Raw genomic sequence first — 27,331 nt, forward strand, 5'->3', positions numbered from 1 at the left:
TTTATCAAATCACATGTTATATATCCTTAAGATTTCTGTATTTCATTATTAAAAATTTTACCTAGATGGTGGCTCCTCCCTGCAAAAATTCTTGCAACTTTAATGTATGTTTAAAATTTTTTTCTTTAAAAATTTTTAAGTATGTTTTATTGATTATGCTATTACAGTTGTCCAATTTTTTCTTCCCCTTTATTCCTCTCTGCCCTGCCCCCCCCCCCACCAGCATTCTCCCCACTTAGTTCATGTCCTTGGGCCATATATATAAGTTCTCCATCCCCATATTATTCTTAACCTCCCTGTCTATTTTGTAACTACCAATTATGTTTCTTATACCCTGTACCTTTTCCTCCATTCTCCACCCCCCCATCAATAACCCTTCATGTGATCTCCATTTCTGTGATTCTGTTCCTGTTCTAGTTGTTTGCTTAGTTTTTGTTTGTGCTTTTTTAGGTTCAGTTGTTGATAGTTGTGGGTTTGTTGTCATTTTACTGTTCATAGTTTTGATCTTCTTTTTCTTAGATAAGTCCCTTCAACGTTTCATATAATAAAGGCCTGGTGATGATGAACTCCTTTAATTTGACTTTATCTGGGAAGCACTTTATCTGCCTTTGCATTCTACATGATTGCTTCTCTGGGTAAAGCAATCTTGGATGTAGATCCTTGCCTTTCACGACTTTAAATACCTTTCAGCCTCTTCTTGCCTGTAAGGTTTCTTCTGAGCAATCAGCTCATAGTTTTATGGGAACTCCTTTTTGGTAACTCCCTCCTTTTGTCTAGCTGCTTTTAAGATTCTCTCTTTATCTTTAATCTTGGATAACTTAATTATTATGTACCTTGGTGTTTTCCTTCTTGGGTCCAATTTCTTTGGGACTCTCTGGGCTTCCTGAACTTCCTGGAAATCTATTTCCTTCACCAGATTGGGGAAGTTCTCCTTCATTATTTTTTCAAGTAAGTTTTCAATTTATTGCTATTCCTAGTCTCCTTCTGGCATCCGTATAACTCAGATGCTGGAATGTTTAAAGTTTTCCTGAAGGTTCCTAAGCCCCTCCTTTATTTTTATTTTTTTTGAATTCTTGTTTCTTCATTCTGTTCTGGTTGAATGTTTATTTGTTCCTTCTATTCCAAATCATCAATTTGAGTCCTGGTTTCCTTTCCTTCATTGTTGATTTACCATATACTTTTCTTTACTTCACTTTGCATAGCTTTCACTTCTTCCTCTGTTTTGTGACTGTAGTCAATCATTTCTGTGAGCATTCTGATTACCAGTGTTTCGAACTCTGCATCTGACATGTTTGCTATCTCCTTGTTGCTTAGTTCTTTTTCTGGAGTTTTGATCTGTTCTTTCATTTGGGCCATATTTCTTTGTCTTGGCACACCTGTTGTATTGTAAGCGGCAGAGCCTTAGGTATTCACCAGTGCAGGGCAACCCATGTTGCTATGTTGTGGTGCTGTTGTGGGGGGCAGTCAGAGAGGGAACAATGCTGTTTGCTCTGTTCACATCCTACTTTTAGTCACTTCTCCTACTACCCACAAGTAAATTGGGCCTTTCTGGTGGGTGGGTTTGTGTTTGTTCCAGAACCCCGTGGTATCTCCAACAATCTCTCCTGTGACGCTGGAAGTTTCTCCTGCTACTGCAACACCCGCACAGGTTTTTACAGTCAGAGGTTTTGAGGTTTTCTTTTCCTATGCTAGATCCCAGGGCTGTGCAGTCTGTCTAGTTCCCCAGTTGTTGCTCCTGGCTTATCCACATGTGAATATGGGATTGCTTGGTCTGCGAGCTTCCACTTGCCTGGTCCTGCCTGGACCTGCCTGGACTTACCTGCCTGGTCCTCCAGCCCCACCTACCCAGTCTACTGCCTTGCTGCTCATCCTCTCCGCCATGGTTGCCTGTCTTCTGCCCCTCCTACTGGTCTGGAGGAATGATTCTACCTTAACTCCTTGTCGTTGCACTTCCATACAGTTCAATTTTCTGGCAACCCTAGGTGTTTTTTGTTTTTAAACTTGATAAAATTTAAAACAAAATTTAAATTTTGTCATTTTGTCCTTATTTTGGTTGTCCTTTTTGTTGTGTGAGGAGGCAAAGCATATCTCCCTACTGAAGATTTTCATATCAAAATGTTAAAAAGTAGATTGAGATTACTCAATCCCTATCAAATTACTTCAACTGTCTATCAAATTACTTTAAAAAATAACTTCAGCCCTGGCTGCTTGGCTCAGTGGATTGAGCACTGACTGGAGAACCAAAGGGTCATTGGTTTGATTCCCAGTCAGGGCACATGCCTGGGTTGTGGGTCAGGTCAGGTCCCCAGTACGGGGTGCGCAAGAGGTAACCACACATTAATATTTCTCTCCTTTCCTTTTTCCCTCCCTACCCCTCTATCTAAAATAAATAAATAAATAAATAAATAAAGTCTTTAAATAATAACTTCAGTTCATTAGATGAGTAATGTAACATAAAACCATGTAAATGTAACTGTGATTGCATGTCTTTCACCAATCCATTTGGTAACATCTGCCTTGCACAGGGGGAAGGAGATGTGACTGCTTTTCTGTTTGATTTTGTGCTTCCAGAAGCATGCTTATCTGGTGTGTGTTTATATGTGTGTTTATGCAGTGTGTGCCCCCAAATCTGTTTATTCTACTTGAATCTGTTATTGCCATAACAGAATTTCATTAAATGCTATATAAACTAATGAGAAGTGAATACTCCTAAGAAAGAGATATGTTGTATATATACAAACTAAGTTGAATTCTATGTACAGACTTGATAAAAAGAGGCTAAAAATAATTCTGTTTTTAAATATTAGTAGAAAAGATACCTATGAAAGATTAGAACACAAAATCATAAATATCTAGAAATTTGCACTCAGACTTATTCATAAGTTTGTTATATTCTTGCTGCATTTTAAAGAAAATAAACTGGAAATGTGCTTTTTGTTAAAAAAATAATAATAATAAAACAAACCCCAAAAACTAAAACTTCAATCAGTGGATCCAAATTTACACAGTCTTTAGCTGACATCTGAAAACTTAAAAATTTATTATCTGATCATTGTATTTAATATCAAAATTCACACAAGTACACTCAGTTACCCTCTCCCTAGATTGACTGTTTTTTAACAAATTATGTTATTTAATCATTTATAGAAAATAAACAATAAAAATAACCAATTTTTAAAAACTGAATTAATACCAATACTGATCATGTCAAATAGTAGGGTTTCTATAGTTTTCTCAGTAGGTGAACATGGAGGTATAAGTATTTGAGAAAGCAAGATGAATTTCTAAACTACATGTGTGTGTATATTTTCTTAGTTATATCTGTTATATCTGTTATATTTTCACATACCATTAAATATTATTCACAAATACAATTTTAGGACTTCCAGTCAATATGGAGGCATATGTAAACATGGCTCACCTTCTCACATAACCACAGCAAAAATTACAGCTACATTACAAAACAGCTATCACCCACAATGATCAGAAAGTCAAGCTATTGGAAGTCCAACAAGAAGGGAATTACAGAAGTCACATTCATCCAGACATGCAGGAGGGGCAGAGATGCAATGACATGAAGATACAAAACAGGCAGCTTCACACTCATGAGTAGTAGATAACTATCAGGAGGGATACCTCAGGAGTAAGGGACCCCAGCCCCACACCAGACCACCCAGCCCAGGGTTCCAGTGCCGGAAAGATAAGCCCCCATAACTTCTGGCTGTGAAAGCCAGTGGGGTCTGGGATGATGGAAGAAACTGCAGGATTCCCAGGTGTCTCTTCATAAAGGGCCTGCAAAAGATTTAGGTCTTATGCAGACTCAGTCCCACTGGGCTCCAACACCAGGGCAGCAGCTGGAAGGTCACCAGTGGCATACAGGGAGAAACTGAAGTATCTGGCATTAGAGCAAGTGCCGAGGTACAGCTTCCTCCTGAACAAAATTCCAGAGGCCAGACAGTGGCTATTGCCCCTTTCCTGAGCCCTCCCTCACACAGAGCCACAGAACCACACCATATCTAAGACTCCCTCAACCTGGTTTGTACAGGTTGCCCCACCAGGCTCTGTCCCATCCAGCTTATCAGTGTGCTTTCCTACAATAGGCCACGCTACTAAGACAAGCAGTCAAAGCAGCTCTACCTAATAAATGGAAACAACACAGGAAGGCTGCCAAAACTCCAGAAAAAGAACTAATAAAATGGAGATAAGCAATCTTTCAGATGCAGAGGTTAAAATATTGGTTATGAGGATGCTCAAGGAACTCATTGGGTACTTCAATAGCATAAAAAAAGACCCAGGCAAAAATGAAGGTTACACTAAATAAAATGGAAAATTTACAGGGAATCAAGAGTGGAGTGAATGAAGATGAGAATCAGATCAATGATTTGTAACACAAGGAAGAAAAAAGCATTCAATCAGAACAGCAAGAAGAAAAAAGAATTAAAAAAAAATGAGGACATTGTAAGGAACATCTGGGACAACTTCAAATGTACCAACATTTGAATCATATAGGTGCTGGAAGAAGAGCAAGAAAATTAAAGAACAAGAAATTTAAAACTTATTTGAAAAAACAATGAAGGAGAACTTCCCTAGTTTGGTGAAGGAAATAGACATACATGTCCAGGAAACACAGAGTCCCAACAAAACAGACACAAAGAGGTCCCAACAAGACACATCATAATTAAAATGCCAAAGACTAAAGGTAAAGAGAGAATCTTAAAAGCAGTAAGAGAAAATTACAGAGTTACCTACAAAGGAGTTCCCACAAGGCTGTCAGTTGATTTTGCAAATGAAACTTTGCAAGCTAGAAGGGATTGGCAAGAAGTATTCAAAGCAATGAAAAGCAAGGACCTACATCTTCTATCCTACATTTCCTTCTAAGGACCTCTATCCAGCAAAGCTATTATTTAGAGTGGAAGGCAGATAAAGTACTTCCCAGACAAGGTAAAGTTAAGGGAGTTCATCATCACCAAGCCATCATTATATGGAATACTAAAGGAATTTACTTAAGAAAAAGAAGATCAAAACTATGAACATTAAAATGGCAATAAATTCACAACTATCAACCATTGAATCTAAAAAAAACAAACTAAGCAAACAAGCAGAACAGAAACAGAATTATAGACACAGAAATCATGTGGAGGGTTATTGGTTTGAAGGGGGAAGAGGAAATGGGGGGAAAGGTACAGGGATTAAGAACTACAAACTGGTAAGTACAGAATAGACGGAATGTTAAGAACAGTAAGGGAAGTGAAGTAGCCAAAGAACTTATATGCATGACTCATGGATATGAACTAAGGGTGGGGCACTGCTGGAGGAAATAGGTGGCACCTGGGGTATGGGGAAAAGAGGAGAAAAACTGGGACAACTGTAATAGCATAATCAATATAATATATTTTTAAAATATATCATTTTAATGGCAATATAATATTGCTTCACATCAATACTCTTAACATATTTCATCAGTCTCCTATTATTGGACATTTACATTATTTTCAGATTTTAGTGCTTTGGTGAATAATTATATACATCAAGCTTTGTCTACATTTAATTTTTTTTAATTTATAATTGATTTTCAAAGGTAAAAGATTACATCAAAGTATATGAACATTTTAATCTCTTAGTTTACATATTGTCAGATTGCTTTCTAGATAACTAAACCTATTTTCCAGCACCAGTGTCAGAATTAACTATTCATGATTTTAAACATCTTGGTTAAATTAAAAATATAGCATCTCATAATTGTTTTAATTATGCATTTTTATTAAAAGTAAGTTGAAAATTTTACTCAAATTTGGACATTTGTCTTTCTTCTTTTGCAAGTGGCATGAGTTTTTGTTACTTTTCTCTTAGAGTACTGGTTGTTTTCTTTTGGTTGTATAAAGGCTAAAAGTCATTTTATACTTAGGACAAAAATGTTTGTTCATCTTTTAAATTTTTAAATATTAGCAATTTTAAATTTACACAAGCAATTCTTCATTGTCAGAAAATTAGAAAACAAAGAAAAACATATTGGATGTGCTAAGATTAGACCATTCTTACATTCCAGGTATTTTTTTTAATCACTCAGTCATAATACACTTTTCCTTAAAATATTGCTTCTAAAACTGTCCCATGTAAAACTAGTTTTGGAAGATGTAACAAATGTTCTTTGGGGAAAAATAAAACTCCACACTAATATAAGTTTTTGAAAAAAGCTTATGAAGGCTGTTTTTAAAAATTCATTATGTAAAAAAGTATATTAGTTACTACTCAACAATTAAAAGACTGATAATCCAATTTTTAAAATAGGTAAAGGCCTTCAATAAACATTTCTCCAAAGATACACAAATGACCAATAAATACATAAAAAGATTTCCAAAATCATTAGTCATTAGGAAAATGAAAATCAAGCCACAATGAGATACCATTTCCTATCTGGTAAAGGAAGAGGAGCAGGAGGGGAAGAAGAAGAGAGTAATAAGTCCTATCAATAATGTGGAGATTTGTGCTCTTTTCCTCCCTTGCTGCTTGAAGATTGTCAGCCATCATGAACAACACAATGACTATCTGGACCAGGAAGTTCATGACTAACAGACTACTCCAATGGAAACAAATGGCCACTGATGTCCTTCACCCTGGCAAGGCAACAGTACCCAAGACAGAAGTTCCAGGGAAACTAGTCAAAATGTACAAGACCACGCCACATGTCACCTTTGTGTTTGGATTCAGAACCCATTTTGGTGGTGGCAAGACAACTGGTTTTGGCGTGATTTATGATTCCTTGGATTATGCAAAGAAAAATGAACCCAAACACAGACTCTCAAGATATGGCCTGTATCAGAAGAAGAATACCTCAAGAAAATAGAGAAAGGAATGCAAGAACAGACTGAAGAAAGTCAGGGGGGACTGCAAAGGCTAATGTTGGTGCAGGCAAAAAGTGAGCTGGAGATTGGACAACAGAAGGAGCAAAGATTCTTCAGTGACTTTATCTGTCGTGATTATGCAGATTTTTCATGAGAAAATTAATAAACTAAAAATTTAAAAAAAAAGAATGTGGAGACTTGTTACCCATTGTTTGCAGCAGGGGCTGCAAAATGGAGCACCTGCTACAGAAAACAGTTTGGCAGTTCCTCAAAAAGTCAAACAGAATTACCATGTGACCCAGTAATTCCACTCCTATGTATATACCCTAAAGAATTCAAAATACATGTTCATATGAGAGACTTGTACATGAATATTCATAGGAGTGTTATTCATAATAGCCAGAAATGGAAATAACCCAAATATCCATCAACAGAAGAATGGGTAAATAAAGTATGCAATACCCATAGAATGGACTATTATTAAGCCATAAATAAGAATGGCATACATCATTCTTCAACATGCTTCAATGTGGATGAACCTTGAAAACATGTTAAGTAAAAGAAGTCAGTCACAAAAGGCCATATATTATATGATTTCACTTTTATAAAAATAAATCCAGTTCAGAATAGGTAATCTTCAGAGACAGAAAGTAGACTAGTGGTTTCCAGCAGATGGGAGGAGAAAGGACTTGAAACTGACTGCAAAGGGGCATGAGATTCTTTCTGGGGTGGTGGAAATGTTTTCAAATTAGTTAGTGGTGATAATTGCAGAATATAGTGAATATACTAAGAATCACTAAATTCTACACTTTAAAATAAGTTTTAGAAGCTCCAAGATGGTGGTAGAATATGTGGAAACTATACTCACCTTCTCCCAGGAACAGACTGGAATTACAACTAAATTATAGAACAATCATCCTTAATAACCAATTGAAGACTGATGGAAAAGAAGTCTTATAACCAAGAATTTACAGAAGAAGCCACATTAAAACTGGTAGGAAAGGCAGTGAAGCAAAAAGGGCTGGTTCTACTCCCATGGGCAACAGCTGAGGTTTTGAGAGACACCTCATCTGTAAGGGGTTCACCCTGAGAAGTGTGGGGTATAAGCCCAAAGCTGGGCTTTCCAGGCCAGAGCACCAGAGCTGGGAAGAGGCATCCATATAACTTCTGGCTGGGAAAACCAACAGGTATTCAGTTCAAAATGGAGAGACAGGAATTCATTACAGACATAGGCACTCTCTTAAAGGGCCAATACACAAAATCTTATTTGCAGCCACTTACCTTGGGCTCTGGTGAAGGGAGAGCAGAATGAACTAGAGCCATATAAGGAGAATCTCAGGTTTGTTTCTCAAAGGAAAGAGGTGAAGAGACAGCTGCCAGGATCCCTATATTGAGTCACTGTTCCATACCACAGACATCATCTTTCTAGGGTAGTACACTCCCCTCTTCATAGTATCCGCCTGGGGAATAGAATAGAGGCACCCTCTGGACTCCCACTTGCCCCACCCTATGGAGCTTATGCCCTGCTGAGGAGTAAGCTGCCTGGGCCAGGGTGTAGATGTTTAGCCAAACTCAGTGACTGAGTTGTGTGGCTTTGGGGTGTGGGTCATTTCCCCTACTTCTCCATGAACCTTTCGGTGCTTCCCCTTCATGGGAAATACACTAGAACAACCCTCCAGGCTTCTGGCAGACACACCCTCTTGAGCTCTGGATCCAGAAGCCCCAACTACCTGATTCCTAGCAGCTTCACCCTACCATGGTAACAGCAAAATGTGGGACAGGCTGAGTTGAGTGGCTCTGGGACAGGGGCCATACTCTCCTACTTCCCTAAAGCTAGGCTGACAACTCCCCCTCACAGGAGATCCACTATCCCCATTTACCTGACTCCCAGTAGCTCCATCCTGTTGAGCTCCCTCTCCTCTTGGCAGAATCTGGGACAGACTGAGTTGTGTGACTCCAGAACAGGGGCCATATTTTCCTCCCATACCCCACCTATGCAGAGCCCTTCACATGGCCAAATCTATGTCTGGTTGGGCCTGATAAACTCTGCTGACCTCAAGCTGATAACTCACTAAGACTCCACCCCACTAAAATGGTGTGAGAGCACCCAGTGGGTGGCAGTTATGTTTCATATTGTGGGGACATTTGCTGAGTGGCTTTCAGACCCAGCACTGGCACCAACGTTAAACTTGTACCAATCTGGTGAACACCATTTGCATTTCCCTGGTGACTCACTGTGAACCTACCTCATGCAATTCTAGTACCGCCAAAGGCTCTTTCATGTACCGAGCCTAACAGATAGCTATCAGGCAGAGGCCAGCAGAGGCAGATCTCAAGGTGCCTTGGCACTTTTTCTGACCTGCCCAAGGGCCTGGTGCTGGTAAAAGCTGGTATTGGTGTGTAGCTTCCTGTGTGCACTCAGGCCCAGCAGAGGCAGCCACAAACTGTGAATCACTTTGTATCTCCAAAGAGGTTGCCCAGGGTCGGTCACAGGTAGTATCTGATATTTGTCTGCACCAGAGTCCTTCCCAAGAGGAAATCAGTCCAGCACACCCTGTAGCCAGCTTCAGGCAACATCAGAGCAAGATCTAATAAGCTTCACAAATGGCATATCCAAAGGGAGATCTCAACAGTCACCAAACCCCGATGAAGCAAATTTTGATTTATTTGGTTAGCACCTTCACAGCAGCAGGTTGTGGTAGGGTTTGAGCCTCAATACCAGCCAGGTTGATCTCATGCAAGGACAAACCAATAACAATCAAGACTCAATTAAAACAAGAGGATCCATACAACACACACAAGGAACATTCCTGGAACACCCAGCCCAGGTGATCAAGGAGACTGTACCACTGGACCCCACAGGATATCCACTACATAAAGCAACCTCACAAAGACTGGAAGTCATAGCAGATCTATCTAATGCATAGAAACAAAAACAAAGAAGTCAAAATGGGGAGACAACATGCTTCAAATGAAAGAACAGAAAAAATCTCTAGAAAAAGTTAAATAAAATGGACACAGCAATTTATTAAACACAGAATTCAAAGTTATAAAGATCCTTAGCAGCATGAAAAGGACATAGAAACCATTAAGAAGGACCAGTAGAAATGAAGAATATAGTAGCTGACATGAGTAATACACTGGAAAGAATAAACAGCAGGTTAAAGGAAGCAGAGGATCAAATCAGCAAATTGGAAAACAAGGTTAAAAAATACACCCAACAATAGTCAAAAAGAAAAAAATTTGAAAAAGAAAAAGTGTTGGTGAGAATGTAGAGAAAAGTGAACTCCTGTGTACTTTGGTGAGAATGTAGATTGGTGCAGCCACTGTGGAATGCAGTATGGAGTTACTGCAAAAAATTAAAAATGGAACTTCCCTATGACCCAGCAATTCCACTTCTGGGAATATATCTACAGAAACCAGAAACACTAAGTTGAAAGAATACACATATCCTTATGTTCACTGCAGCGTTATGGTACATTTATAGAATGGAATACTACTTGGCCATAAGAAGAAAATCTTATCCTTTGAAACAGCATGGATGGACCTGTAAAGCATTATGCTAAGTGAAATAGGCCAATCAGAGAAAGACAAGTACCATATGATTTCACTTATATGTGGAATCTAGTGAACACAATAAACTAACAAACAAAATAGAAACAGACCCATATATACAGACAACAGGTGGACAGCTGCTAGAGGAGAGGGTGGTTGCAGGACTGGGTGAAATAGTGACGAGATAGAGCAAAAAAATTTTTTTAAAAAACTCACCCCCCCGACAAAAAATCTCAACAGTGTGGTAATCGCCAAAGGGAAAGGGGGTTGGAGGTAGGTAGAAGAGACCAAAAGGGGGATAATTGGTAATAGAAAGCATCTTGACTTGGGGTGGTGAACACACAATACAATATATAGATGATGTATTATAGAATTGTATACCTGAAAACTATATAATTCTATTAACCAATGTCACCCCAATAAAATCGATAAAGGAGAAAAAGTAAATTTCATGTTGTGGAAATTATATCTCAAAAATAAAAACAAAAAGAGCATATTGAAGTCTCTAAGAGGTACTGTTTAACTTTGTTTAACTAGCATATTCCAAGCTTTTTACTACTGTAATACTCTTTTTCCATGTAAGACCTATTAACACTCTCGAGACACTAATGTTTGCAAGAAGCAGTGTGGAAAAAGCTGTTATTAACACAATATTTTCAAAGTCACTCTAAGATGTGGCTAATAACAGCTCCTTATTGAGATGAGACAAGAAGAAAGATAAGGGATGAGCTAGGGGTTTGAAAGATAAACTTCATCAACCTCACAATTATTCAGTGAGCTGCTCACTTGTCCTATTCTCTAGAACCAGAAAGCCAAACCCCTGCTGAGTTCTTCATTTTATAACAGATTTTTCTCCATTTTTGTTCTTATTGTTAGAAATGTTATCAGATCATATAGGTTAAAGTCAGGTTTAAAAAAATGTCTCATAATGCAAATATTTATTTTAAAATGAAAACAATTAAGGATAAACTGAACATCTCCCCAGAATATGATCTGTTATAGCTCCATTTACTTTACATTTAACTTGCTATTTGCCAGAGTTCATGTGGAGAGGAACTCTTCTGAAAGAGACCCAGAATCAACAGAGTTAATTAGGTGATAACAACACATGGTTCTGATGTATGAAAACATGTAGGAGGAAAAGCAGGAGGGAGTTCAGTCTGAACTTTTACCAAAATATTAACAATTTTTGCTATTCTGTTTTGCTAAAATGGCAACACCCACACTATCAAGTATCTTTCCATTCAGACATTCAGAGTCCTGAAAACAGTAATTTAGTTGTGTGCTTGCCTCAGAGAGCAGCCCACATGTCTATTGGGCTACATGCAAAAAAACTGAGCATCAGAGGGTTGAATACAAACAAAAGAACAGAAGATAAGAGTGGAAACAGAACTGGCATGTGGTGAAATGCCTTTTTTGGATTCCTACATCCATTTTCAAATTCATAAGTTGCATCCAGAGCTATTTTCTAGGAGATGTTAAGAATTTACTCTCACTCTTCTTAAAGAATATTTCAAAGATAATTTATCAGAATTGCTTTTAGGAAGTAATGACATTATAAAATTATTTTAAATTGTTGTCAGATTTAACTGCCAGGAAAGAAGCCAACTTTATCCAAGAGTATTTATAAATCAATTATTATGAACATGGAACATAAACTCATTTATCATTATCTGGATATCCAATAAAGAGGACTAGAAACCCTCAAAAGTACACCACATTACAAGCAAAATGACTGTTGGATCAGAGTCAATCTTTGAAGTTTATTCTTTTAAGCATGCACTTCGATCATGTCTGCTGTTAAAATGGATAGTCTGGCATACTCTGTGAAGTGACACTTGTTCTTTTTTAGATTCAGCTGTTGATACTTGTGAGTTTGTTGTCATTTTAATATTCGTGGTTTTCATCCTCTTTTTCTTAGATAAGTCCCTTTAACATTTCATGTAATAATGGCTTGGTGGTGATGAACTCCTTTAGCTTTAATTGTCTGAGAAGAACTTTATTTGCCCTTCCATTCTAAATGATAGCTTTGCTGAATACTAAGCAAACAACCAGAACAGAAGCAGAATCATAGATATGGTGATAATTTAGAGAGTTATCAGGGAGGGGTAAGGGGAAGAATGGGGGAAAAGATACAGGGATTGAGAACCATAATTGGTAGGTACAAAATAGACCAGGGTAGGGGTTGTAAAGAATACTATAGGAAATGGAGAAGCCAAAGAACTTCTATTCACGACCTTTGGACAAGAACTAACACGGGGTACTTCTGGAATAAAGGGATATACTGGGTGGGGGGGCAACTGGGATAACTGTAATAGCATAATCAGTTAAATATACTTAAAAAAGTGACAAATACTGTTTCTACAAAACAGTATTTCTTATCAGCAAAGGCCCACAATTGCTAATTGGATTTTTAAATTATTATTTAAGAAAGAGAGAGAATGTATTCTCAATTCTGTTTTTATCTAGTGAGGGATAAAACCTCACTTACAGAAAAGTAATTTCCAGAATTCTTAAAATCTCTGGCATATGAAAAGGTACCCACAAACAAGATGACCTAGTGCTATACCCTTGTCTGTTCAGAGCTCAGTCTTGGGGGCAAATATTTTTTAAAATAACAGAAGTAAGATTTATATTTGTCAAGGCACAATAGATTCATCAAAAACAATTTTAACACCGACAGGCAAAATTTTAACAAAATAATTTCAAAAACCATAAATTAGATAATATAATGGCAACTTCCATTAGAATCTGCTCTAAAAATGTGGATTTCCTGATGTTCTTGTTTATGAATAACCAGCGTGCTGTGATTCAGAGAACATACATCTGAACGGGAATAAGGAAGAGAAAAGAATTACAAGAAATCTAGTTCCTTTTACATTTTTTAAGTACTGACAGTGGTTTCTGAGCACATATCTTATCAAGGCTAAATTCCTCTATCTGGAATCTATGGAGTGTCCAGGGAACATTAACAAGTAATTTATTAAGATGCTATGCTATAAGTCATGATACAATAAAAGTCCTTGAGGAGAACATAGGCAGGAAAATCTCAGATATTCCATGCAGCAATATTTTCGCCATTATGTCCCCTAGAGCAAGGGACATAAAGGAAAAAATAAACAAATGGGACTTCATCAAAAATAAAAAGCTTCTGCATGGCTAAAGAAAACCTGAGCACAATGAAGAGGGAACCAACCACATGGGAAAATATATTTGCCAATGATACCTCGGACAAGGGTTTGATCTCCAACATATATACAGAACTCAACATGACTCCACTCCAAAAAGACAAACAATCCAATTAAAAAATAGGCAAAAGACCTGAACAGACACTTCTCCAAGGAGGACATACAAAGGGCCCAGAGACATATGAAAGAATGCTCAGCATCACTAGCCACAATACAAATTAAAACCACAATGAGATACCACTTCACACCAGTCAGGATGGTTATCATAAACAAATCAACAAACAATAAATACTGGGGAGGTTGTAGAGAAAAGGGAACCCTAGTACATTGGTTTTGGGAATACAGACTGGTACAGCCACTGTGGAAAACAGTATGGAATTTCCTCAGAAAACTAAAAATGGAACTGCCTTTTGACCCAGCAATTTCACTGCTGGGATTATACCCTAAGAATCCTGAAACACTAATTCAAAAGAACCTGTGTACCCAATGTTTGCAGCAGCATGATTTACAATAGCCAAGTGTTGGAAGCAACCTAGATACCTATCAGTAAATGAGTGAATTGTAAAACTATGGTAAATTTACAGAATGAAATACTACACAGAAGAAAGAAAGAAGCAACTCCTAGCCTTCTCAACAGCGTGGATGGAACTAGAGAGCATTATGCTAAGTGAAATGATCCAGGACATGAAAGACAGATACCATATGATCTCACCTATAAGTGGAACCTAATCAACAAAACAAACAAACAAGCAAAATATAGCTAGACACATTGAAATAAAGAACAAACTGACAGTAGCCAGAGGGGAGAGGGATATCAGGGGAAAGAAGGGATAGGGTCATCAAGGAACATGTATAAAGGACCCATGGACAAGGCCAAAGTGGGGAAGGACTGAGGGTGGGAAGGAAAGTGGTGGCAGGAAAATGGAGACAAGTATACATGAACAACAATAAAAAAAGATGATATGAGATGGATGAATCTAATGTACTTTTTTTTAATTTTTGGATTTATTTTTGGCATAAAGGAAAGAAAAATGGTGGCAAGTACTTTTTAATGACCATTTACCATGTTCAATTATATAAGAAATTATATGAGAAAAGCTTTGTAGTTAAAACAAGACATTACACATATGTACCAGAAAATCTTCCTTAATGATCTCACTTGATGTAATTTTAGAATATGTTCCCAAGAAATTACAGAGTCCTCACATTTTTTAAAAGGCGTAAGAAATAAAATAAGAAATTAACCTATGTATCATTAAGACATCAACCTGCCCTAAGATATGAAGCTGTACTGAAAAATCTTGTTCTTTCTATGCTCTTAATTGTGAAGAAGGCACCTAAGTTAATCACTCTCCTACCTGAAGGTATGGGTGCCTGCTACCTCCGGTAGAGAAAGGGACAAAATGGTAGGCAAGATAAATTTCCCCAGGATCTCTAATGATAAAGTTTACATATGTTTGTATAGTTGTAAATGTATGTATTGATGTGTAGGCATACGTATGCATATAGATTCAGAAATATCCTCAAACTTAGATAGTAATACTGTCTCCCATATCCACACCTGCACACTTGTGCACAAACATGAATTTACTAATGCCAACTCTAGCAGTAAAATACTCTATGAATCTTCAAAGATTTTTTATTGCTTTTTATTTAATAAATATTTATTGAGCACTTGTTATATGCCATGAGAGTGACGGTAACTAGACTACCTGTTATCTTCAAAGAGGTATAAAAGTTTTTAAACAAGTAAATTCAATAGATTGTTAGAGATGACTTGTAGAGGTCAACGAAGAGAGTGAAGCATGGAGGAGAGAGTAAAGAGTTCCACGGAGGTGGGGGCCAGGGAGAAGAAAAGAGGAGAAGTCATAAAGGCTTAATAGAGGAGGTGAGTCAGGACAGAGGCACTAAAAGATGGCTGGATGTTTACCTAACTGACAGGGCCAGCAGGAATTTCAAGCACTTACAAACAAAAGCATAGAGGTCTTAAGTGCTAGGATTTTGGAACTGAGTATGGGTTATTATGATTTGTGTGTGGGTATAGATGTGTGTATGTGATTTACAAACAGGTTACTGAAAAAAATATAAGGAGGCTGGAAGAGATGAGGGGAGGGACAGACAGGGAAAGAGCACAGAGGGCTTTTTTTAGTTGAGGTTCTTTTGGTTGTAATAGAAACTAACTCAAGCTGTCTTGGGCTGTAATGGGGAGCTTAATGAGAGGCTACACAGGCAGGATTGAATTATGGCTTTGCAACTGCCTTCATATGACTGTGGATAAATTACCTACCCTCTCTGTGCCTTGGATTATTTATCTACAGAATGAAGATAATTATAGTAGGATTTTTAATTAGGATCAAAAGAATTAATACCTGAAACACACTCAGCACATAGAGAATGCTTGATAAATACTGGTTATTTTTATTTTTGTTTCTTAGAACTCAAGACTATCTGAGCCTGGTGGAAATGAATCCTAAACTGTAGGGTAAGCTCTAATACCTCAGGCAGCATTCTGCCCCTCTCTCCTTCTCTTCTTCATGTAGGACTTCCTCTGAGCCATTGTGGAGGATGGATGCCCAGAGCTCCCAAATGCTTATATGTGCTTTTATCCAGCTCATGAATATTGGACTGGGACTGAGAAGTCTTGATTCCAAATTGCTCTACTAGTAAATTACATTGACTCAGTTTTGCTTGTGTATCTCATGGTCTAAACTGAGGTCAAAAGGTTAGAGTAAAAACATGCCACAGTCAGTGGCCTACCCCTTGAATGGCAAAAAGCAGGGCAGAGGAGTAATTCATTTTGATTTCTAAGTTTCACCATTTTCAGGTTTGAGCCATAGAATAGGCTAAGCAATCTGGATCTTTAGAGGTGTTAGAGTCACCGATGAATACTTCAGGAATTTAATAGTCCCATTACTTTACAGCCCCCTTAAACTCCCCCCCCCCCCATTTGCTCAGGCCTACCTTCTTTAAGTATCTTGGAGCTGCCAAATGTCCCTCCACTAAACAAAATCGCATACATCCATAATGGAAAACTATTTAGCTATAGAACAGAGTACTGATACATGCTACAACATGGATGACCTTTGAAAACATTATGTTAAATAAAAGGAGCCAGCCACAAAAGGCTACGTATTGCATGATTCTATTTACATGAAAAGTCCCAAATGGGCAAATACATAGAAAGTAGATTGGTGGTTGACAGGGACTGGAGTGAGAGGGTGAGAAGAGGGGTTGGGGAGTGACTGCTAATAGATATGGAATTTCTTTTTGAAGGGATGATATGTTCTGGAATTAGTGCAACAGCAAAACCTTGCACAACCTTGTAAATATACTGCAAGTCATCAAAATATAAACTTTAAAATGATAAATTTTATGGTATGTGAATTCTATGTGTTTTTAAAGTATCTGAATATGATAACAGAACTGGTTTTAGTTCTCATGTTTATATTATGTTATGATGAGCCACCACCTGCTCATCTTAAGCCTTGCTCCCTTACCTATACACTGGGACAGGACTGGACCAGGCTGTACCAAAGGTCCATTTCAGCTCTAAATTCTATGGGCACATTGCCCTCTTCCAATTTAGAATCAACCTCCCTCTTTCAAACCTCTGCCACTTGGACCATCTTCTCATTGTGTTTCATATTTCAAAGAAAAAACTCATTTCTGAGTCTATATATAATACCTATTAGGAGCATATATACTAAGCACTTGAATAGACCATGTCATTTTAACCAACAACTTTGTGAACTAGGCACCATTGTTAGCACCCTCATCTTACAAAAGCAGACACTGAGGCTCAGGGAAGGAAAGTATGTGGCCCAAGTTAGCAAGGAAAAGAGCCAGACATGAAACCTGAACTGGCTAACTCTGGAGGTCATGTAATGAATCACTGCATTGAGCTGCCTTCCTTCACTAACTCTTCCAGTTGACTCAAATCTCATGCCCCTCAACATCTGCTTTCACAATTGCTTGATTAATTCAACAGCTTTATATTCATCATGCCCACTATTCTTTTCAAGCTAGTTATTTAGGAATTGGAAAATATCCCTAAGGTCTTTGTCAAATGACTGACACAACCAAGACAACACTATTTCTTAATGAAGATAATGTTGGTATATCCAAATGGAATGAATAAACACCAAATTTAGGTTAATTCCTTGTAAATAGGATAAATTAATGTAAATTTCATCTCTTGTCAGCTACATCCCTTGTACCACTGACTAGAATAATCTGATTAATTAACCGTCTTCTTGTTATAGTTCATTTACCATACCCAATAAAAGGACATGCCTTTGAATCTCTCAATATGTTTAAATTTTCTCAAATATGTTACAAAGCATTTATTTGTAAAGAGACAGACAAAATAATTTAACAAGATCATTCTGAGTAATTTAGCTTAATTTAGGCTAGTAAATAAATACCACTACTATACAGGACCCTACAATAAAATTGTTAGTGGCTGGTCCCTCTTTACAAATGGTAAGCCTTACATATGTGCATGTGTTCATTATCACAAGTGTATGTCTTAGTCACACAGACAGGACACCTAAGATTGAACTGCAACTCAACTTTATAAGGATGTGGGGGTCTTGGTGATAATTAGTAAAGTTGTAAAGTTTCTACTTAGTTTTAATGTAAAAGGTTCTACTTAGTTTTAGGTTCTACAAAGTTAGCTTAGTAAAAGGTTCTACAAAGTGTGCTTAAATACACACTATATTTTTATTTTTAGTGACAATTTTAAAAAGTAGTAGAAAAATCTTGCATCCGGGCAATGAAAGATTAACATGCTCTCTAAAATACTAGTAAAGTACATATTTCTACTAACTAGTGACTAATATAAGATTTAGTAAGATTTGAAATCTTTTATAAAACATTCAAATGATTTGTTTTGTAAATGTATTTCTATTTATCTGAAGTTAGAGTATCAAATCACACTAAAAAATCCAACCATTAAGTTAAAAAATCATAATACTATGCTTTAAATGTAATATTGAAAATATTAAATTTTTATATTAGTCACTTATTCTCTACTTAAAATATGATATGATTAACTGGATATTAGGGAGAAAGGACTAGAAAGAAAAAATCTTAGATCTATTCATAATGCTTTCCCCTAAAACCTGGATTTCATCAAATCTCGCTATCTTAAGAATTGTATAATTTAACAAATGATTGGATTAAGGATGCCTAGTTATTATAGAAAAAGTAAATGAAACACACAAGAAATTACAAAAAGTTTAAACAAAAAAACTGCAAAAATGGTTGCTGTATTAGCTGAGCAAAATTAGCCAGGAACTGCAAAGCACAAAAGTTTAATGTATGCAAGCTCTAACAATTTGAAGTGTGACTGCTGCTAATCAGACCTGCAAATGCAATTCTCAGGTTTTGGAGCCAGAATATCAAGAATGTAGTAAAATGCTTTTAGGGCCAGAATACTAAATATTGAGTAAAATGCATTTCAGCCTCTGAAAAATGAACAATTTTGTATGAAAGAATATTCAAATATCCCTTTATTGAGCAACCACAATGAGTCTTGAAGATTTACATGATTGAACTGGAATTCAATGCCAAAGACAAGAGGGAAGCATTTTTTTTTCTGGGATGCACAAAGAGATATCCATAATTAAACATCACACTTCCCTAGGGCAGCATGATTTCTTATATTGACAAGCAAAATGAGGTATTTCAAATCACATTGCTGGCATACAGTCATCTTTTGCATAACTATTGTTTTAATGTATTTCTGGCTATTAGGCATTTGTCTGTATTTGGTCAGTGAGGCATGCATTTTAAAGACTGTTCGTTTTGCATAAAAGGTTGTAGTTATGTTAGCAGAATTACATTTATTTATTTTTTAACTTTATTTTAATCATTGTTCAAGTGCAGAATTACATTTATACAACAGTATCTTAAGAATGATTATAGTCTTATTTTGGCTCATCATATACATATTTCATATTGAAAGGAGTGTGGCTATAACTTCAGTGAAATTAGTACATTAAAATTAACTCTAAGCGGAAAAACTTTCAGAAGTACCCTTTTAGATTCATCTCTATGCTTTACTTTGCCTTATTTGTCACAGCTACTTAAACACATTAATATCACACACTAATCCTATGACGTGTTGAGAAAATGCCAAAAAATCATGTTTGCTTTACATTCCATTAAAGTCAGAGCCTAATGATAGATTATGTATTCAATAACTCTTTTGTTCTAGATCAAAGAATGCCACATTATTTCAGCCTGATCCTGCTACAACTATTAAAACTACCAAAGAACAGCATACTTTGACATTTTACCTTCTTAAGAGTTTCCTCTACTTTCTCACCAGCACCTAACCTAATTATATTTTTTCATTTTGTTCTTAAATTGTAAAGAATATGTTAAACTTAAATCAAATACCAAAAAATAATGTGCATTTGTTCCAAAAAGTGACCATTTATCTAAAAAGACATTTTGCCTCCTGCTATTTTTTAGGTGGGGAGATACATTCTTTCTTTTTTTATAAAAGGTGGTCAAGAATAGGCTTCCTGACATGCATTTGTGCAGAAACCTCAAGAAAGAATGCATAACAGTACATTTTTTGAGACCTTACATGCACTGAGGCCTTGCATGTTTACTTTAATACTTAATTCTTAGTTCATATTGGAATAGATTTTTTTCCATTACCATTTATCCCCTTTATATCCTCTTCTACCTCGGCCTCCCCCCTTTCTCCTTCAGTCACCCACTGTTGTTCATGTCCATGAGTCCTTTTTCATTTTTGCACAATCCCTCCACACCTCAAGCTTCCCCCACCCACACCCAGAGCTATCAGCCTGCTCTCTATCTATGTGTCTCTATCACAATTTGTCTCTGTGTTGCTTGTTAATCCAATTTGTTCATTAGATTCTACATATGAGTTAAATCATATGGTACTTGTCTTTCTCTGACTCACTTATTTCACTTAGCATAATGTTCTTCAGGTCCATCCATACTGTTGCAAAGGGTAAAATTTTCTTCTTTTTTATGGATGAGTAGCATTTCATTGTGTAAATGTACCATAGTTGCTTTATATAATCATCAAAAACATTATTTATGGATAGGTAAACACAATTCGCCTCCTCATGCAACCACAGAGAGAGTTACAACTATCCCTCAAAGCAAATAGCCACCAGAACCATCAGAAAATTGAGCTGTATGAAAGTTTGACAACCAGGATTTTAAAAAGCCACATTCATCTACACGGGTAGGAGGGGCAGGGTTGTAGAGACACATGGAAAGACACAGAGACCCGGTGTGGTATGGAGGGGTGGCTACAGTGGTGGTAGAATGGGCAATCCCACATTCATGTGTGGTGGATAAGAATCATGAGGAATACCTTGGGAGCGAGTGATCATAGCTCTAGGCTAGACCACAGAGTCCAGGGTTCCAGCACCAGGAAGATAAATCCCAATACATTCAGGCTGTAAAAATCAGTGGGGATTGGGGTGATGGAAGAAACTGCTGGATTTTTAGGAGAGACCTTTTAGAGGGCCCAAGTGGAGTTAGAATGTATGAAAACCCACCCACTCTGGGATTCACCACCAGGGCAACACCTGGTAGAGCACGAGTCACATATGGGAAGTGGGTGAAGTGGCTGGAAAAGGAGAAAGTTCTGGGAAAATCTCCAGAAGCCAGGCAGCAGCATTGTCCCCTCTCTGAGCCCTCCCCCCACACACAGCCACAAAGTGTGTTGCCCCACTAGGGCAATTACCTAAGGCACCATCGGACACAATTTACAAGTATCTTTTACAGGGAGTCAAAGAAGCTCTGCCTAATACACTGAAACAAACACAGGGAGGCTGCTGAGTAGAGACAAAGAAATATGGCCCAAATGAAAGAACAGAACAAAACCCCCGAAAAAGAACTAAATGAAAGAGAAATAATCAATCTATCAGATGTAGATTTCAAAACATTGGTGATCAGGATGCTCAAAAAATTCATTGAATACAGTAAAAACATAAGGGAAGAAATGAAGGTTACACTAAGTGAAACAAAATCTACAGGATACTAATAGTACTGTAGAATCAAACCAACAGTTTTATAACACAAGGAAGGAAAAAGCATTTAATCAGAACAACAGGAAAAGAAAAGAATTTTAAAAAATGAGCATAGGCTTAGGAACCTAAGGGACTTTAAACATACCAACATCTGAATCATAAGGATGCCAGAAGGAGAAGAGGAAGAGCAAAAACTTAAAAACTTATTTGAAAAAATAATGAAGGAGAACTTCCCTAATTTGATGAAGGAAATAGACGTACAAGTCCAGGAAGCACAGAGAATCCCAAACAAGTTGGACCCAAAGAGGACTACAACAAGGCACATCATAATTAAAATGCCAAAGGTAAAAGATAAAGAGGGAATCTTAAAAACAGCAAGAGAAAAGCAGAGGGTAATCTACAAAGACTATGAATTGATTTCTCAAAAGAAAATTTGCAAGCAAGAAGGGACTGGCAAGAAGTACTCAGAGTGATGAAAAGCAAGGACCTACCACCTAGATTACTCCATCCAGAAATGCCATTCCATTTAGAATGGAAGGGCACATAAAGTGCTTCCCAGACAGGGTAAAGCTAAAGGACTTTATCATCACCAAGCCATTATTACATGAAATATGAAAGGAACTTATTTAAGAAAAAGAAGATCAAAGTTATGAACATTAAAAGGGCAACAAATTCAAAATTATCAACAACTGAATCTAAAAAACAAACAAACAAACAAACAAACTAAGCAAACAACCAGAATAGGAACAGAATCACAGATATGGAGATCACATGGAGGGTTATCATGGGAGGAGGAAAGGAGAGAATGGGGAAAAAGGAGCAGGGATTAAGAAGTATAATTGGTAGGTACAAAATAGGGAGGGGGAGTTAAGAATAGTATAGGAAATGGAGAACCCAAAGAATTTATATGTATGACCCATGGACATAAACTAAGGCAGAGAATTGCTGGAGGGAAGGGGGATACCAGGTAGAGGAGGACAAAAGGGGAAAAATTGGGACAACTGTAATAACCTAATCAATAAAATATATTTAAAAGCATTATTTATGAAGATTAACTCTATTTAACAATATTCAGGTATTTATTTAATTTATTTTTTATTTTTTATTTTTTATATTTTTTATTTCTTTTCACCTCTTTTAAAATTCTTTTCACACTTTTTTATTGTTGTTCAAGTACAGTTGTCTCCATTTTCCCTCTACCCCAGCCATCCCCACTTTCCACCCTTGATCCTACCCCACTTTGGTTTTATCCATGTGTCCTTTATACATGTTCCTGAAAACACTTCCACCCTTTCCCTCCATTATCCCCTCTCACATCCCCTCTGGTTACTATCCCTTTGTTCTTAATTTCAATGTCTCTAGTTATATTTTGCTTGATTGTCTGCCTTGTTGATTAGGTTCCATTTATAGCTGAGATCATATGGTATTTGTCCCTCACCACCTGACTTATTTCACTTAGTATAAACCTCTCCAGATTCATCCATGCTGTTGCAAAGGGTAGGAGCTCCTTCTGTCTTTCTGCTGCATAGTATTCCATTGTGTAAATGTACCATAGCTTTTTGATCCATTCATTTACTGATGGGCACTTAGGTTGCTTCGAGCTCTTGGCTATCGTAAATTGTGCTGCTATGAACATTGGGGTGCATAGATTCTTTTGAATTGGTATTTCAGGATTCTTAGGGTATAATCCCAGCAGTGGAATTGCCGGGTCAAAAGGCAATTCCATTTTGTTTCCTGAGGAAATTCCATACTGTTTTCCACAGTGTCTGAACCAGTTTGCATTCCCACCAACAGTGCACTGGGGTTCCCTTTTCTCCACATCCTCTCTAACAGTTGTTGTTTGTTGATTTCTTTATGATGTCCATTCTCATCAGTATGAAGTGAATCTCACTGTGATTTTAATTCATTGTTAAGATAATTTAGCACAATCACATCAATACACAGTTCTTTGGATATTACTGAAACTTTAAAAAGATCTCATGTATCTATCCATCCATATAAAAATCGTGTTCTATAAAAATGGCTAGTGACTATAAAAATGGTCATCGGAGCATTTTATTATGGAAGTCAGACCACCATCAAGGTGCTTCAAGCTCAGAACTGTCTTCAGACCATCTCAAATACCCATGATGGGAAGACTATTTACAATTTAAGCTACTCAGAATACATTCTAACTGAAGTGAAACTGCATTTATAGCTTTCAGAGTCACCACCACACAAAGTATCTCAAAGCCTGGGTGTCCTAAATAATTTCTAACAATTTCATCCTTAGGTTTTTGTTTGGCTTAACTAGCTAAAATCTGAGGCAATATGATACATTCATTTCATATGTTCTTCCAAATGTGTTTACAACATACTTATGAATGATATTTAATGATTTTTCTCACTTAAAGTGTCCATTTTGACAAATGATAGTTACTTCATTCAGCTAAGTCTTCTCAAAACATATGGATCTGTAAACTCCAGATTAATTCCACCTGAGAACATTTTTTTCCTCAAATAAAGTATATAAAAGTTCTGGACTGCGAAAATCAGCTGCTTTTGTTACCAAGATTTATAATTTTGGAATACCGAGTTTCACTGAGCATTTTCTATGTGCTAGGGCTTTATGTAAACCAACTCCTTTAATCCTCATGACTACGCAACATCTTATGAAGCAGGTACCATTATCATCACCTTTTCATAGATGAGGAAATTAAGCTTAGAAAAGTTTAGCAATTTGGCTGAGCCACATGGCTAAAATAATTGGGGACTGAATCTGCAAGTAGGTTTATGTGACTCCACAGCCCAAACTTTACCCCTCCACATACCATTCCTTCTCATTGCCAATGCCAGCCTCTACTTGGACTCCTCATATGCCCTATCAATCACGTCAGAACCTTTCACCACATCAGCCTTTCTGCATTCACTGCTGTACCCTACAGTTTATTCTCCATGCTGACCTCAGAGTGATCTTTTTAAGATGAAAACATGCTCAAGTCACTTCTCAGCCTAAAGTCCTCAATAGTTTCCCCTTCCCAAGATTCTGAATGGTCTGGCTCTGACCTCCTATCCTGCCCTATCATTTCCCTCTTGATGCCTGACCCAGTTAGAACACAGCTAGTCTCTTCCCACCCTGAGACCTTTCAATCTACTGTTCCCTCCTTCAGGTAATCTGTGTACCAACTTCCACAGACCTTTAGCTAACTAATTGCTACTCATTCTTCACGTCTCAGCTCAATACCACTTCCTCAGGGTAGCTTTTCCTAACTACATTCCATTTTACCCCAAGTTAGATCAATATCTCTGTCCTAACCCTTTCCCAGCACTCAGTACTTCTCCTAGCTAGCTAGGCATTAGCAAGACTTACTATTATATATTTACATGGTCATTAAATAATGTCTGTCTCTATCATTTAATTAATATAGATGAGTGGTTCTCAAACTTTAATATGTATCAGTCATCTGGAGTGCTTATTAAAAATTGGTAACTGAGTCCCATCCCTATGGGATATAAATCACTAAGTCTAGAGAAAGGCCTGGGACTCTGTATTTATAAGTTGCCATTGATACAGATGCCACTGGATACTGGACTAATCCAGTGCAGTGGTTCTCAGCCCTGGAAAACTATCATAATCACCTGGGGAGCTTTAAAAATTACCAATGCCCAAGCCCAAGTCCCACAGGTTTTGATTTAATTGGGCTATGGTAGAAGCCAGGAGATCATAACACAAATATTGCATTCTTATACACACACACACACACATACACACACACATATTTTTCACACAAATATGTGTGTGTGTGTATATATACACACATATATACACACACATATGTATCACATATATGCATTCAAATTTAATTGAATCTCTAGTAAATTTTTGTTAAATCTGGCAATTCTACTAGTGGATCCTGTTATAATATAAGAGGTACTAGTATGTTACGTACAGGGTGGGACAAAAGTAGGTTTACAGTTTTGAGTACAAGAAACAAAGTTTATTCTTGTATTATTATTTATGATTTACTATATTATTTTCCATACAAATAACTGTAAATTATGTACCTATTTCCCCACCTTGTATATTACTCACCTATATAATCATAACTGACCTTTCACCTCTGCAGAACACAAAAAGAGTGGGGCTAAATAAGTGGAATTTTTAAACCTAAGAGGAACTTTTAATTTTTTAATTACTTTTGTGTTATTCTACTACAGTTGTTCCAATTTTTCCCCCTTTGCTTTCCTCCACCCATCCCACATCCCCTCTGTTTTCATCTATGTTTTCCTCTATGACTTTTATGGTGTCATGATTTATATTTAAGTTTTTTATCAGTTTTGAGTTTATTCTGGTGTATGGTGTAAGTTAGTGGTCTAGTTTTTTGTTTGTTTGTTTGTTTGTTTGTTTTGTTTTGTTTTGCATTTACCAGTCTAGTTCTTCCAACACCATTTATTAAAGAAGATATTTTTACTCTATTGTATGCTCCTTCCCTATTTGTCAAATATTAATTGACTATATAGCTTTGGGTTTATTTCTGAGCTCTCTGTTCCATTCCATTGATCTACGTGTCCATTCTTACACCAGTATCAGGCTGTTTTGATTACAGTGGTATTATAGTATAGTTTCATATCAGGTATTGTAATCCCTCCTCCTTTGTTCTTCTTTCTCAAGATTTCTGAGGCGATTTCAGGTCTTTATTGGTTCCATATAAATTTTTGAAATATTTGTTCTAGATCTGTGAAATATGCCATTGATATTTTAATAAGAATTGCATTGAATCTACAGATTTCTTTGGGAAGTATGGACATTTTAATGATGTTAATTCTTCCAATCCACAAAAACAGTATGTGCTTCCATTTATTTGTGTCTTCCTTTGTTTCCTTCTTCAGTGTTCTGTAGTTTTTTTTAGTACAGTTCTTTCACCTCCTTGGTAATCTTTATTCCTAGGTACTTCATTTTTCTTGTTGCTATAGTAAATGGGATATTTTTTCTTAGTTTCCCTTTCTGATACTTCATTGTTGGTGTACAAAAATGTCATCAATTTCTGAATATTGACTTTGTATCCCACTATTTTGCCAAATTCACTTATTATGTCTAGTTTTTTGGTGGAGACCATAGGGTTTTCTATGTACACTACCATGTCATCTGAAAATAATGACAGTTTTACTTCCCATTTTCCAATTTGGATGCCTTTTCTTTTTTCTTGTCAGATTGCTGTTGCTAAAACTTCCAGTATTACGATGAATGAGTGATGAAAGTGAACACCCTTGTCTTGTTCCTGATCTTAGGGGAAAAGCTTTTATATTTTGACCATCGAGTATTATGTTGGTTGTAGGATTCTTGTATATGGTTTTTATTATGTTGAGGTATGCTCCCTCTATTCCCACTTTGCTTACTCTTTTTATCATAACTGTGTGCTGGAGAAGCTTTTTTTCTTGAGGATTAGACCCTAGAAGCAGTTACCAACAGACTGTAAATCTTATATGGGATCATTTAAAACTAAGGCAAATTCTCAATGTCAAGTGATTTAGCATGATGAATAAATGACTTCCAGATCCCTTTAAGCCCTAACCTGTGAAGCTCATCTTGGGCCAGCAGACTGACCATGCAGCATCAGCATTATTACTCTGACATCAGTGAGTAAGTCACTTGGGCATACTTGGGGCTAACACAGAAGAGGTACTCTTTCATATATCAAAAGTAGTATAAATTTCTTAATTAATAAATACCCCAGAAAAAATA

The 27,331-nt window shown here is 36.9% G+C and overlaps 2 protein-coding genes across 6 annotated transcripts in view; one reads left to right on the forward strand and one right to left on the reverse strand.

The window, feature by feature from the left end:
• Positions 1 to 27,331, reverse strand: part of RELN (reelin) — a 567,213-nt gene that overhangs the window by 452,143 nt on the left and 87,739 nt on the right. The gene's annotated exons all lie outside the window — the stretch shown is intronic.
• On the forward strand, positions 6,464 to 6,945 carry LOC114507522 (40S ribosomal protein S24-like). Its single transcript, XM_036010732.1, has one exon. It carries the CDS (start codon positions 6,527 to 6,529, stop codon positions 6,842 to 6,844), a length of 318 nt encoding a protein of 105 aa, XP_035866625.1. The 5' UTR covers positions 6,464 to 6,526; the 3' UTR covers positions 6,845 to 6,945.

The sequence above is a fragment of the Phyllostomus discolor genome, chromosome 10 (genome assembly GCF_004126475.2).
Source record: "Phyllostomus discolor isolate MPI-MPIP mPhyDis1 chromosome 10, mPhyDis1.pri.v3, whole genome shotgun sequence".
NCBI classification, from domain to species: Eukaryota; Metazoa; Chordata; class Mammalia; order Chiroptera; family Phyllostomidae; genus Phyllostomus; species Phyllostomus discolor.

Excerpts from the sequence above, each read along its gene's own strand:
- LOC114507522 (XM_036010732.1), top strand. The coding sequence starts at position 6,527 with ATGAACAACACAATGACTATCTGGACCAGGAAGTTCATGACTAACAGA.